Source organism: Gobio gobio, assembly GCF_949357685.1.
Source record: "Gobio gobio genome assembly, chromosome: 24".
Classification (NCBI taxonomy): Eukaryota; Metazoa; Chordata; class Actinopteri; order Cypriniformes; family Gobionidae; genus Gobio; species Gobio gobio.
In genome coordinates this window covers 15085524-15099006 of record NC_137120.1, presented here as the reverse complement: position 1 = coordinate 15099006, position 13483 = coordinate 15085524, and the positions used below count along the sequence as shown (strand labels likewise).

Sequence of the window (13483 nt, the reverse complement as noted above, 5' to 3'; positions counted from 1 at the left end):
ATTACATATTAAATTAAATATCTCTGCAAATCTATAAATAATTGTTGATGTCGTTTCATAAAATTATTTGTTTTTTTCCTCGTATTTTCTCCTATTTCTAAGACAGATTTTAAAATGTTTGCTTATTTATTTATTTTAATAAAATATAGCTACTTGTGTGTAAAGTTTACCACATCTGTCCCTCACAAGTCCCGATGTTTGCTGTCGAGTGAGAGAGACTCCAGCAGATTACATTCATATAATGTGTATTATCATTTATATATTAGAAATAAATGACATCGTCGTGTATTGATCATATCAGATCATATCAGTGAGCCCCAGCGGATGTGATGTGGGCACATGGGCGGGGTTTGTGCTCACCGGAAGTCGCCGAGCTGAATCCGTCTGTTTATCTTCGAGAGTAATGGAAAAGCTCCAGTAATTCATTTACTCGGGTATGTGTTGTTGAGTTTAGTGTTTTAAACTGAAGTATTCCAGTCAAAGACTGTTAAAGTAACCGCTAGAGTGATAGTTGTGTTAGAAAGACAACAGCTAGCTCTTATCCGCAGCACGACTGTCCCAAATGAGACTGTACTGAATTATCATTTATTAATATTCATGTTGAATAACTGTATGGCTCTTAGTTTCTGTAAGTGATGGTGTTTGAGCTGTCAAACGCGTCCCTACACTCTGAGTAACGCCTGGAAGCTACATGCTAAAGCTAAAGTGTCAACACAAACAGCCTGACAGCTTCAGTTATGAGTTATGATATTAATGTGAGGGTGCGTGTGTGTTTGCAGGTGTGATTATGGCTCAGACTGAGAAGAAGTCAGGACTTCTGAGGAGAACATCCTCATCTAAGAAGCCTCTGAAGGAGAAGGTGGTGCTGATGTACGAGGACATGTTCGCGGTGAGACTCACTTCACAATACATATTATCTACAATAATATCATGTGTCATAACTAATATTACATTACATATATAACTTCATCTATAAAAGAAAATAACTCTTTCTAAGAGGCTGATTTTATATTTGTAATATAATGTGTAATTATTAGGAAATAAAAAGAGTATGAATGGAATTATTATTATCTTTAAAATTATATTTTATCCTTATGATAAAATTTATTAAATTTAAGTATATAATTTATCCTATACAATAAAATAACTGGTAATTTAAAATTAAGCTTTTTTATATTATCAATAACATCTAAAAAAAAAAAAAAAAAAGTCTGTCTATGAAGGGAAGATGAAAATCTTACCAATAATCAAGAATTATATAATGAGTTTAAATACTATGATCATTTATATGTTTCATAAAATTAAATTAAATTAAAAATATGATTTATTCTATGATAAAAAAAACTGTTGATTTAACAATTTGTTTTTTGTAAGCTGTTTTTATATTTTTTATATAATATATAATAATTTCTAGGAAATAAAAATTAAGAGTAATTATATTATTATCTTAAATAAAATGATTGGAATAATTGGAATATATAATTTATCCTATAAAATAACATAACTGGTAATTCAATTTTTAATTATTTTTGTTTTTAATATTATCAATAAAATCTAAAAGTAATACAAATAAAAGTGTCTATGAAGGGAAGATGAAAGTCTTATCAATAATCAGTAATTATTATGAATTTAAATACTATGATCATTTATATGTATCATAAAAATATATTACATTAAATATATTATTTAATTATAAAATAAAATAACAGGGTAAAATAACAACATATATTTGTAATATAATATATAATTACTAGGAAATAAAAGGAGTCTGTCTATGAAGGGTCTTATATTATTATCTTTAATAAAATTATATTTATCCTTATCATAAAATATAAATTACATTGGAATATATAATTTATCCTATACAATAAAATAACAGGGTTTTTTCCCTAAGAAAGCTGTTTTTAATATTATCTAAATAATCTAAAAAAATTATAAAATGTATGTCTATGAAAGAAAGATGAAAATCTTACCAATAATCAAGAATTGTATTATAAGCATTTATTTATATGTATCATAACGAATCTATTAAATTAAATGTATAACTTAATCTATCTACAAAAAAGTGAAAAAGCTGTTTTTATATATTTTTATATTTTGTATATAATATATAATTACTAGGAAATAAAAACAGTCTGTCTTTATTATCTTTAGTAAAATTATATATAATATAATAACATAACTATATTATCTTATTATATAATAACTTAACTGGTAATTCATTTTTTCTTAAGAAAGCTGTTTTTAATATTATCAGTAAAATAAAATAAAAAATTAAAAAGTCTGTCTATGATCATTTATATGTGTCATAACAAATATATTAACTTAAATATATTATTTATTATATAAAATTAAAATTCTCAACACAGTGTTTTTGTAAGAAAGCTGCTTTTTATTTTAAGTATTTTTAATAAAATCTAAAAATGATTAAAAAAAAGTCTATGAAGGGAAGAGGGAAAAAATCTATTAAATAAATAATTGTATATATTATATCTATGAATCAAAAATTATATTATGATCTTAAATACTATGATAATTTATATTATGTATTATAAAATGTATTGTATTTTAAATGTATAAATATATTTTTCTTAACAAAGAAAGCTATTTTTAATATGTTTAATTAAATCTAAAATTAAAAGTAGTTTGTCTACAAAGTGAAGAGGGAAAAATCTATTAAATAAATTACATTATAGATTATATCTATGAAATAGAATAACAGTTTCTAAGAAAGCTGTTTTTATATTTATAATGAAGTCTGTAATTAATAGAAATAGAAATAAATAACACAATACAATTATTAAAAAGAGATGTTTTATTTTATTTGTATCTTCCAGTGCATTTGTATATACTAACAAGGTTTTAGAAAAAAATCAGCTTTTCAAATCCTTTAGAAATAGTGTGATTATTTCAAACTCTTGTGTAGAAATCCTCATTTGAGACTCTGCTTTCATGTGATGTCAGTGCAGATGTTGTGGATGGTTAACAGTGTTTCTGCTCTTTCCCTTCAGAAAGAAGACCCTACTAAGAACAACCCTCGTTTCTGGGATGAGCTCTTTCTGATGAAGGTCACTGGCAGATGCTCCTCTGACACAGATGTTTTTTGTGCTAGACTGATGAATAATGACCGTGTGCTTTGAGCAGGTCAATCTGGAGTATCTGGAGGGGAAGCTGGAGTCTCTGGATGGGGATGAGGTCATGAAGGTCAAGGACAACATCAACAGTTTGTTCCATCACTGTGTCCAAGCCCTGAGCGAAGAGCACCAGATAAAAGTGGTCAACGCTCTACAGGTACAATCAGCGCTCATGAACCATGCTTCATTTATAAACAACATGTTCATAATTATTCGGAGAATTTTTCTCTATCCAGGTAATATTGCATCCCTATATTATTTCAATAGTTTTCCAGGTAAAATTTCAGCTGTGTATATATATATATATATTAGTGATGGGCAAATTAACGGGTTAACGCGGGTGATTAATTTCAGTTTAACGCATTAAAAATGTTTACCGCAATTAACGTATCGTCTGTTTAAATATCCATTTTTGCCCAGCGTTACATTATATGAGCACGCTCTTATTCATGCAAATGCTTTTAAACAATCTAAGCTCGACAAGACGCTGTATGTCAATGTCCTGTCTGTGTGGGTGCGTCTCTCAATCGGCTCCCTAGGCCAGTAGTCAGGGCACTGATCAGGGAGCTAATCGAGGGACACCCTGACTCACACACACACGTGCGCCAGTCTCTTGCACACATCGAGTTCTCTTTCGCTCTTGAACAAACAATAACAGCAACACAGAGAATCTTGCCAAAATGCCAGTTTTGTCGAGTATTCTCATATTAGGAGTCCTAAAATTAGTTAAATAACATCTAAAACGAACTTGTGAGAAAATGAGATGCGCGGGACAGCGCGTCAGATCCGTGTCATGTTCGGCAACGGCAGATCTTAAAGTGACAGCAGCCACTAATGATGTCTGTCATTAATGTTCATCAAAGAACAACGGGAACAGAGAAAATTGTAGCTTTAATGATGATTAATCTATATTTTATTTATTATTTATGCAGTTAAGAAAGGTGTTGATAACTTTATTCAATTTAATCTGTATAGGCTATGTCTAACAGGGAAGGCCATGGCTAAATATAACATTTATTATAATGGGTTTATGTAAAGATTGTTAAATTAAATTAAAAGTTATTTTTTAAAGCCTAATAAATCTTGAAAATGGTAGCTTACAGTTATACTGTAGCGTCATCAATGTTTCATAGAGACATTAGTATCAGTGATACTGGCCTTTATTCATAAAAAGATGCCATTACAACACATATTTAAAATAAGCTGTCCTTAAATTGTTTCTTCATTAATTTGGAGAGTAACTGAAATTATTGCAATATTAAAAACTCTGAGTAATCATGATTAATTAGAGAAAAAATGTGATTAATTAGTTTTTTTTTTTCATTTTTAAATCAATTCACAGCACTAGTGGTTGTATATGTGTATATATATATATATATATATATATATTAGTGCTGTCAAATCGATTCATTGCGATTAACTCTTTCCTCGCCAGCGTTTAAAAAAAAAAAAAAAAAAAGTTGCCAGCCACTGCCAGCGTTTTTGATAATTTTCACAAAAATGTAATGGCCAATAGAATATTTTTGTTGTATGAATATCTGATCATACAATATATCACAAGCAAGAGCAGACCCTCTGCTTTTAAACAAAAGAAAACTTTTTTTTTAGCTTCATGCATTCCTTTTTTATCAACACTTAAATCAACACCCCTACTGTTTGCACAGTCCTATAGCTCGCCCTGGGTCAACATTTTATCCAATGACATTAGACAGTTTTGATTTATATGATGTTTAATGTTGATGATCACGTTATTTTACAAATGCTTCTGCTTGCATACGATCGCTTGTTTTTTTGCGTCTTCCTCGCAGGGGTTACTTTTTCACTGTAAGTCGAATTGCGTACGGTTTTCCACCAGAAGTTAGTTATTTTAGTCTATAAAGTTTTAAATATGGATATTTTTCTTACACAAACGCGCCACTTCGCTTCAGAAGGCCTTCATTGACCCCCCCAGAGCCGTGTGTAGCAGTTATATGATGGATAGATGCACTTTTATGGACTTTATAAACGAGACAACAATTCACTTTCATTATAAAGCTTGGAAGAGCCAGGACATTTTTTAATATAACTCTGATTTTATTCGTCTGAAAGAAGAATGTCATAGGATGACTTGAGGGTGAGTAAATCGTGGGCTATTTTACATTTTTGGGTGAACTAACCCTTTAAGTATCGAATAAGGATAACATTCGATATATGAATAATGAGAATTACAAACAAACTGAAAAGATAAACATCTATGCACAATGTTTTGCATTTATGATAATGAGAATTATGGAGCTTAATTGTCATAAAAATATTAACGGTACTAAAAATGTACTACCGTTCAAAAGTTTGGGGTCAGTAAGATTTTTTTAAGTTTAATACTTTATTATTATTAATCAAGGATGCATGTGATAGTAAAGGCATTCCTTTTGATCAAAGAATCCTAAATATGAATCAGCACAACTGTTTTCAACACTGATAATAATCATAAAGGTTTCTTGAGCAGCAAATCATCATATCAGAATGATTTCTTAAGGATCACGTGACTGAAGACTGGAGTAATGATGCTGAAAATTCAGCTTTGATCATAGGAATAAATTACACTTTACTATATATTCACATAGAAAACAGCCATTTTACACTGGAGTACTTTTCACTGTTTTACTGTATTTCTGATCAATGCGACATTAAGAAATCTACAAAATATATATTTTTAATGTTCTTGTGATTTTTAGGTTTAAGATTGAACTGCATAAAAAAAACATTCCTTTGGAAACATAAAATGGTGTAGCGGTCAAACCAGCTTTTGTGTTTGGAGACTTCAGTTTCAGATTTCAGACTCTTCAGAGATTCAGTTACTTATATACTTGCATTCAAACGACTACAGATCGAATCCTCTTTCTCTGCGTCCCTCTAGACTCTCTGTGCCCTGTTTAGAGGAGTTCACCAAAAGAACAAGTCCGCCACGGGCTTCGACATCATCAATATGCTGATGGGCTTTGACAAAGCTGAGCTCAGAATGAAGGTCAGTCGCCTGCACATGATCGGTGTGTGTTTGCTGAAGGCAGGTTTATCTGTACTGTACTCGTCCTCACAGGAGCTGATGGAGAGCCTGGACAGTCTGCTGTGTGGTGACGGGTCAGAGAGTCTGAAGAGCTTGTGTCTCAAACTGCTGCTGTGTCTGGTCACTGTAAGAGCTACACATTCATCCTGCTCCTTCACTCACAGAAAATAATGTCTATGCACACTTTAGTCTCTAAAAGCAAGCAAGAAAGGGTCATTTGCAATTATTTTTCACATGAGACTAATGTGATTTATATATTTTTTCAGCTTTGAACCCCTCTGGTATACTTCCCCAAAGGCTTTCATTAAAGGGTTAGTTCACCCAAAAATGAAAATTCTGTCATTAATTACTCACCCTCATGTCGTTCGACACCCGTAAGACCTCCGTTCATCTTCGGAGCACAAATTAAGATATTTTAGTTGAAATCCGATCGCTCAGAAAGGCCTCCATTGGCACAATGCACTTTACACTCTCAAGACCTATAAAAGGTACTAAAGACGTCGTTACAAAGTCCATCTCACTACAGTGGTTCTACAATAACTTTAAAAAGCGACGAGAATAGTTTTTGTGTGCAAAAAAAAACCTAAATAACAACTTGTATAGTGATGACGATTTCAAAACACGGCATCATGAAGCTTCGAAGCGTTATGAATCAGCGAGTCGAATCATGATTCATGATTCGCATGTCAAACCGCCAAACTGCTGAAATCATGTGACTTTGGCGATCCAAACCGCTGAATCGACTCACTGATTCATAACGCTTCGAAGCTTCATGATGCTGTGTTTTGAAATCGGTCATCACTATAGAAATATTTAGGGTTTTTTTGCGCACAAAAACTATTCTCGTCGATTCATAAAGTTATTGTAGAACCACTGTAGTGAGATGGACTTTGTAACGACGTCTTTAGTACCTTTTATGGGTCTTGAGAGTGTAAAGTGTATTGTGCCAATGGAGGCCTTTCTGAGCCATCGGATTTCAACTAAAATATCTTCATTTTTGTTCCGAAGACGAACGGAGGTCTTACGGGTGTCGAACGGCATGAGGGTAAGTCATTAATGACAGAATTTTCATTTTTGGGTGAACTAACCCTTTAAGTGCATTATTGTAAATGTTGTCTGAATCTGAAATCGCCCACTAAACCCTCATTCACTATTCCCTACGTTAGTTCACTAATATTGTTCATTTGAAGGAGGGAATGAAAACGAGTGCGTGAATTCGGACAGCTGCTGTGTGTACATCGGCTCATTGGGATTGAATGAGTGCACTCGAACATGTCTACTATGGTTTCGGACACCACTACAAATGGCTGTCCCTTCAAATAATGCCCTATTTGAGGTTATAGGGGCGATTTTGGATTGAGCCGTTCTATTTTGTTTCTTTTATTCAAACGGTGGGGTTTTATAATCAGTGTTGGGCGTAATGCATCACATGCAATGTGCATTATGTAATCGGTTTACTTTTATGGTTTAACAAGTTAAGTAACCCTTTACTTTATATACAGGGTTTCTGCGTCTTAAAAAGTCTTAATTTGACCTACCACAGTTTAAGGCCTTAAAAATGTCTTAAGGCGGGTGCACACTGCGATTTTGGCCGCCTGAGGCAAATTTTGCCAATCCTAAAAGATTCCTCTGATCCTAGGCTAAAATCTGAAGTCTTTGATCGTTAGTTTGACGTGTTCACTGGCAGCCAGTTAATGACTGTTGCGATCAAATTCAACCTCAGACGAAATTCTGGCACTGTCTGAAGATTTGGCGCACAATCCTGCAGTGTGACTACTTCTACAACCGTCAAATTATCTTCGTTTTTCAAGACAAACTATAACCAAAATGAGCACTTGAGATTTCTTTGTAGCCACCTTTTCCATCCCGCGTGTATGCAGCTCACTGTCACAGAATGCGTCTTTGATATAAAACTCCGGACGAGTTTTCTTGCGTACGCCTTGACTATCGTACAGTCTGACATTAATGACAACTTAGATCTTACAGTGTGACATGGCTTATAGTGGGGATCATGTTCGTACAGTCTGACAAGGAACAATGTTGAAGGACTATTATAAATCGCACAATGTATCCGGCTTTAAATTGGAGAAGAAAGTCTTAATATCATGGCATTCAATTAGGGCACTATGGTTTCTGTGATGCAGAAAACACTAGCCACGTTTACATGCACACTTTTTTTTTCATTCCGATTGAAAGATTCGGTGGACTGTTTACATGAGACGTTATCTAAACCAATCTGGTGTTTACATGTGCTGACTTTCAGTCGGAATCATTTTGTGACTTGCGCACACAGTTTGTCTGCCGCATCAGATTCGTAATGTTAGTATCGTGGATCAATAGTTCTGTGTAGGTAATTTTTGTATTTATTTATTTTTCTGTGGGCGGACATGCAGTAGTTTAACCTAATGTATGTCCTATACAATGGCTATTTCAACAGCTGTGAATGAATGCGGAATCAAAATGAATTAAATTCATTTATTTTGAAAAACACAAAATTAACAATAAAATGCACCCAAATTATTAATAAAAACATAGGATGTACGGTGAAAAATGAATGAAAGCATTCAAGACGTGCTCAGCAAGACTATACTAAACGCATAGATATTTCAGATGATTAAGGAAAGATACCATAATCACAAAGGTATAAATATTAACAAAAGTAATTAAAGTAGACTGTGGGTAATGTTACTTAACCAATTTGAAGCAGTTGTTGGAACTTTTTTTAAATATCTAACTTACGAGAAACAGAGAAATGTCAACACGTTCTCTCCAGCAGCTTGAATGTTCCCTTGTTGAAATGGCAACTCTCAACGGCCACCAAGACAGTTTTATAAAAGCTATTCATTATTTGTTGTAAAGTGTAATAATCACCTCAGAAAAATTAATTCTTCTGTCAGGTGCAGTTGAAGCCTATAGGACAAACGCTGTCAAGATGAGATGGTGTAGCCAGGCTATGTCTGTGTTATTATTCCAACATCATGTTCATAACATGTTACGAAATAAAACGTTTAATACCTCAGAAAAATTTACCGTCCTCTCTTGTCAACATTAGCCTGCGCGTTCTTCAGTTGAGGAGGCGCGTGTGCTGTATATCACGTCACAGAAAGACGTGCACTCAAAGTAATCGGATCAGGTCGTTTACATGGTGAAATTTTTCGTTTGATCGGTTCATGAAAAGGTTTATCCCACCCCTCTCAAACCGATTACAATTTCATCCGGTTTGGCCATTTTTATTCCGATTGAGGTGTTTATATGGAGCATTTTCATTCGGATTGGACTTTTAAACCGATTACAGTGCTCCATGTAAACGCACCTACTGACTGAATGTAATTTACTGTATAATGCAGAATGTCATGGAATTGGTAAAATTTTGGATGAATAAATCAAAAGTAGGTCAGAACACTTCACCCAGAAATGTAAATCTTATAATTATTTACAGTGCAATGTAACTACGCCACCTTAAAATACAGTGTAACTAAAGTAACTTCCCCACCATTAGTTATAATTAATGCTGTCAAATCGATTAATCACGTCCAAAATAAAAGTTTGTTTACATAATATAGTGTGTGTGTGTGTGTGTGTACTGTGTGTATTTATTTATATACATAATAATTATACACTCATGCATGTATATATTTAAGAAAAAAGTGTTATATTTATATATATATATATATATTTATTTATGTATAATATAAATTATGTAAATACATATACAGTGTATACATGCAAATATTTATTAAATATGTGTGTATTTATATACATGCATAATAATTATACACAGTACACACACACATATATTATGTAAACACAAACTTATTTTGGATGAGATTAATCGTTTGACAGCACAAGTGATAATGTATGTTTTTGTCTTTTAGGTCACCGATAATATAAGTCAGAACACCATCCTGGAATATGTGATGATCAACAGTATATTTGAGGCAATTCTACAGGTAAAACTGATTGTTTGCGTTATGTTTGGTGTAATTTCTCATTATTAGCATTGCACTGTCCATCTCATCCCCTTCTTTTGTCCAGATTCTGTCGGATGTGTCCAGTCGAGCGCAGCACGGCTATGATGCGGTGGTCCTTTTAGCTCTGCTGGTCAACTACAGGAAGTATGAGGTGAACGCACAGGACTTTTTCAAAATTCACTTATTTGCAAATACTAGGGGTGTGACGAGATCTCGCAAGACTAAACTGTGACGAGATTTCTCTTCGAGGTGAAAAGCTGTCTCGCGAACCTGGTCTTGACGGAGTGTGAGGGTTAAGTTCGGATAGAATATGCCAACGCTACGTTTACACTACGCCTCCACTGTAGTTTAGCTTTTTATATAAATAAAAACAATTTAATTCAAGTTCGGTCGCTTCAATTCAATCCAATACGAGCTGTCCGAGTTGACAATAGTGTGGCGCACTGTTCACTGATCATGTGACGAGAAGACTGACAGGACCGCAGAAGCGTCAGACAATTGTCTTATATTTTAAAATGCGCGTTCAGTACCACCGCTCCCTATTCACAGAGTAGCCTATGCAAGATCGCGAAATTGAAAGTGAAAGTAAATGGGAGCACGCATTCAAACGCGATTTCAGTAAGTTACCACTGTTTGAAAGCGGCTCCCTGAGCCATGTGAATATCTCCAATATGAAAACGATCTAGTTGTAACCATCTCTTAGGTCTGTATCATGCTTGAAGAAAAATGTGTACTTTGAATATTGAGTACTTTGATTATAGTTATTGTTTGCACTTTATCTATGATCAATTTGTGGGAAGCAGTTCAGTTAGGAGGTCAAAAGAAGCTCAAGTGCAGTCCTAAGGTCTGAAGAGACAATCATACTGGAGAGAAGCCAGTCAGTTGAGTTTTTGGCAAAACCTTTACAGTGCTTGTTGTCTTTTACTGCATATGATAATTCATACTCAGAAAGTAGAACTAAAATGACATTCATTACAAGTTGATTAGTTAAAATATTTCAAAATGCACCTGCAAACAATTTTTCTAGTCATGTATTTCATCATTGAGGATTTCTTAAAAATACACAAAATCTTGTCTCGTTCTCGTGAACCCAACCTCGTGTCTCGTCTCATGAGATAAGTGTCTCGTCACACCCCTAGCAAATACACAATAATAGTTCAGACAACCATATCAAGTTGTAGCGCACTGACTGTAATATTTCTGTTGTTTCCTCTGTTACAGTCTGTGAATCCTTACATTGTCAAACTGTCAATAGTGGACGACGAGCCGACCCTGGATGTGAGTGATTCGGGAGATTCTTTAAATTCAGGATATTGAGTCGTTGTCATGGAGAGCTCTAATATAGTGATCTTTTCACAGGGCATGGGAATGGTCATCCACCACGCACTTACGGAGTACAATAGGTAATGTGCAATCTGATATTTTGCTTTTAATAACATCTATGTGAAAGATTACATGTATTGCATCCGGTTTACACAGGCAGTATAAAGACAAAGAAGAAGAAAACCAGGGAGGGTTCTTCTCTACTCTTACCAGCATGGTATGAACCTCTGTCATTTGCTCCAAACCCCTTTGACTTGTTTTGAATCTGGGGAGCGCTAAAGGAGATATTGTGCAGAATGTTGGCGCTGCTCTTTTCCATTCAGTGAAAGTGTCGCTTTTGTTGTAACCTGGCTCTGGTCCACAGGTGGGCAGTATGTTTATCGCTGACGCAGACGAGAAGCTGTCAGTGCAGTAAGATACGCCTAAAACACCTTCAAACAATGACTTTACTGTTACACTTAAACTGCTGACCACAAATAAGAAATAGTACCTAAATTGCCATTCTTTTTCACATACACTACTACCATTCATGTTTTAGAAACAATCTCTCATTCTTGTATTATTACGTCACATGACTTGATTATGCTTTAGGACTAATGAAGCCATCCTGCTCGCGCTGTATGAGGCCGTACATCTCAACAGAAACTTCATCACGGTTCTTGCACAGGTTATTATTGTCTTAATGCACTGGCATTATTTAACATATACTGTACGTGTACTTGGCCTCTGCTGTGGTTTATTTTCATTCTGTACTTGACAATCACAGAGTCATCCAGAGATTGATATGGCAACGAACCCAGCTACGCCTGTCCCACCCTCTCCCTTAACCCCGCTGGGAACGACACCACCCTCTCTAGACAGTGAGTTCTGTTAGATCTTCAGTTACTCACACTCGTGTCAAATTACCTTCTTTTTTCTGCAGAAGTCCTGATGCACCATATTTGAATTGAACATGAACATCTTAAAATTGTAAAGTGCCCACATGCTATTTTATGCAGTCTCCTAAAGGTTTACATGCATCAAATCTTAAAAACACATAAACATTTTTGCATAAAACACATTGCAGCATCAGCTGTTTTCTCACAGTGTCTGAAACGGTTTGATAAAGGATTCAGTCTCTCTAAACCCCACCTTTCTGAGAGCTGCTCTGCTCTGATTGGTCAGATGGCCCAGTCTGTTGTGATTGGTCTACTCTGCTCTGATTGGTCAGATGGCCCAGTGTGTTGTGATTGGTCTACTCTACTCTGATTGAATCTTCCTCGATACACAGTGATACGAACAGTAACGATGGCATTGGTTTTACTGTAACAGTTCCAGTGCGAGTCCTCATTCTTTGGAAGTGCAGCAAATTGGATTTGTTTCGGCAGCGCAGAAAACATGTCAACAACACAAACCAAACTCTTCCAGTCTCAGCTATAACTGCAGTGTTTTAGGGTCAGAGTAGACTGTGTTCACGGACAGCCAGTGAAGACCATAGACTGGCATTATGCAAATCTGTCACAAAGCTACGACTGGAATTACTGACGACTCGTTTCAGGCAGCTCAGAATCGGTTCTTTCTTTTGGGAGACAATAGACCTTAGTCAGGGTGGTGCCATATTTTATTTTTTGACAGGGGTAAAAACGAGGCTCTGAGGGATGGAATACAGTGTGTTCAATGGATTGTACTGTTGTTTAACAACACACCCATTGTTCACGTCTTTCCAAAAAAGGTTTCAGAAGACGACAACTCCACAAAACCGTTTTAAAAGTTATGAATTGTGACCTTTATACAGTGCGTGCCATTGTAAAGACTGTACATCTGTCCCTCACTGCCTCTTAAATTCAATATGGCGTCTAACCTGACTAGGGTATGTAACTCCATTTGTCATGCACTTTAATCCTTGAAACTTTTGCAGACTTTTACATTCACAAACAGCTTTATCACACACTACATGAAAAGTCATATCTGAAAACGTATGCATGGCTTCTTACTTTCAGTGGCTGTGATATAATAAAACAAACTTCTGTTAA

General features: G+C 34.8%; 1 protein-coding gene across 1 annotated transcript in view; it reads left to right on the top strand.

The window, feature by feature from the left end:
• The first annotated feature begins 322 nt into the window (after positions 1-322).
• Positions 323-13483, top strand: part of armh3 (armadillo like helical domain containing 3) — a 34168-nt gene continuing 21007 nt past the window's right edge. Inside the window, exons 1-14 of the mRNA XM_079808269.1 lie at positions 323-434; positions 780-889; positions 3012-3068; positions 3145-3291; positions 6031-6138; positions 6211-6303; positions 10053-10127; positions 10213-10299; positions 11370-11426; positions 11508-11551; positions 11628-11688; positions 11836-11882; positions 12063-12138; positions 12238-12331. Coding sequence (XP_079664395.1) covers positions 788-889; positions 3012-3068; positions 3145-3291; positions 6031-6138; positions 6211-6303; positions 10053-10127; positions 10213-10299; positions 11370-11426; positions 11508-11551; positions 11628-11688; positions 11836-11882; positions 12063-12138; positions 12238-12331 — 1048 coding nt within the window. The 5' untranslated portion in view covers positions 323-434; positions 780-787. The remainder of the gene's footprint in view (positions 435-779; positions 890-3011; positions 3069-3144; positions 3292-6030; positions 6139-6210; positions 6304-10052; positions 10128-10212; positions 10300-11369; positions 11427-11507; positions 11552-11627; positions 11689-11835; positions 11883-12062; positions 12139-12237; positions 12332-13483) is intronic.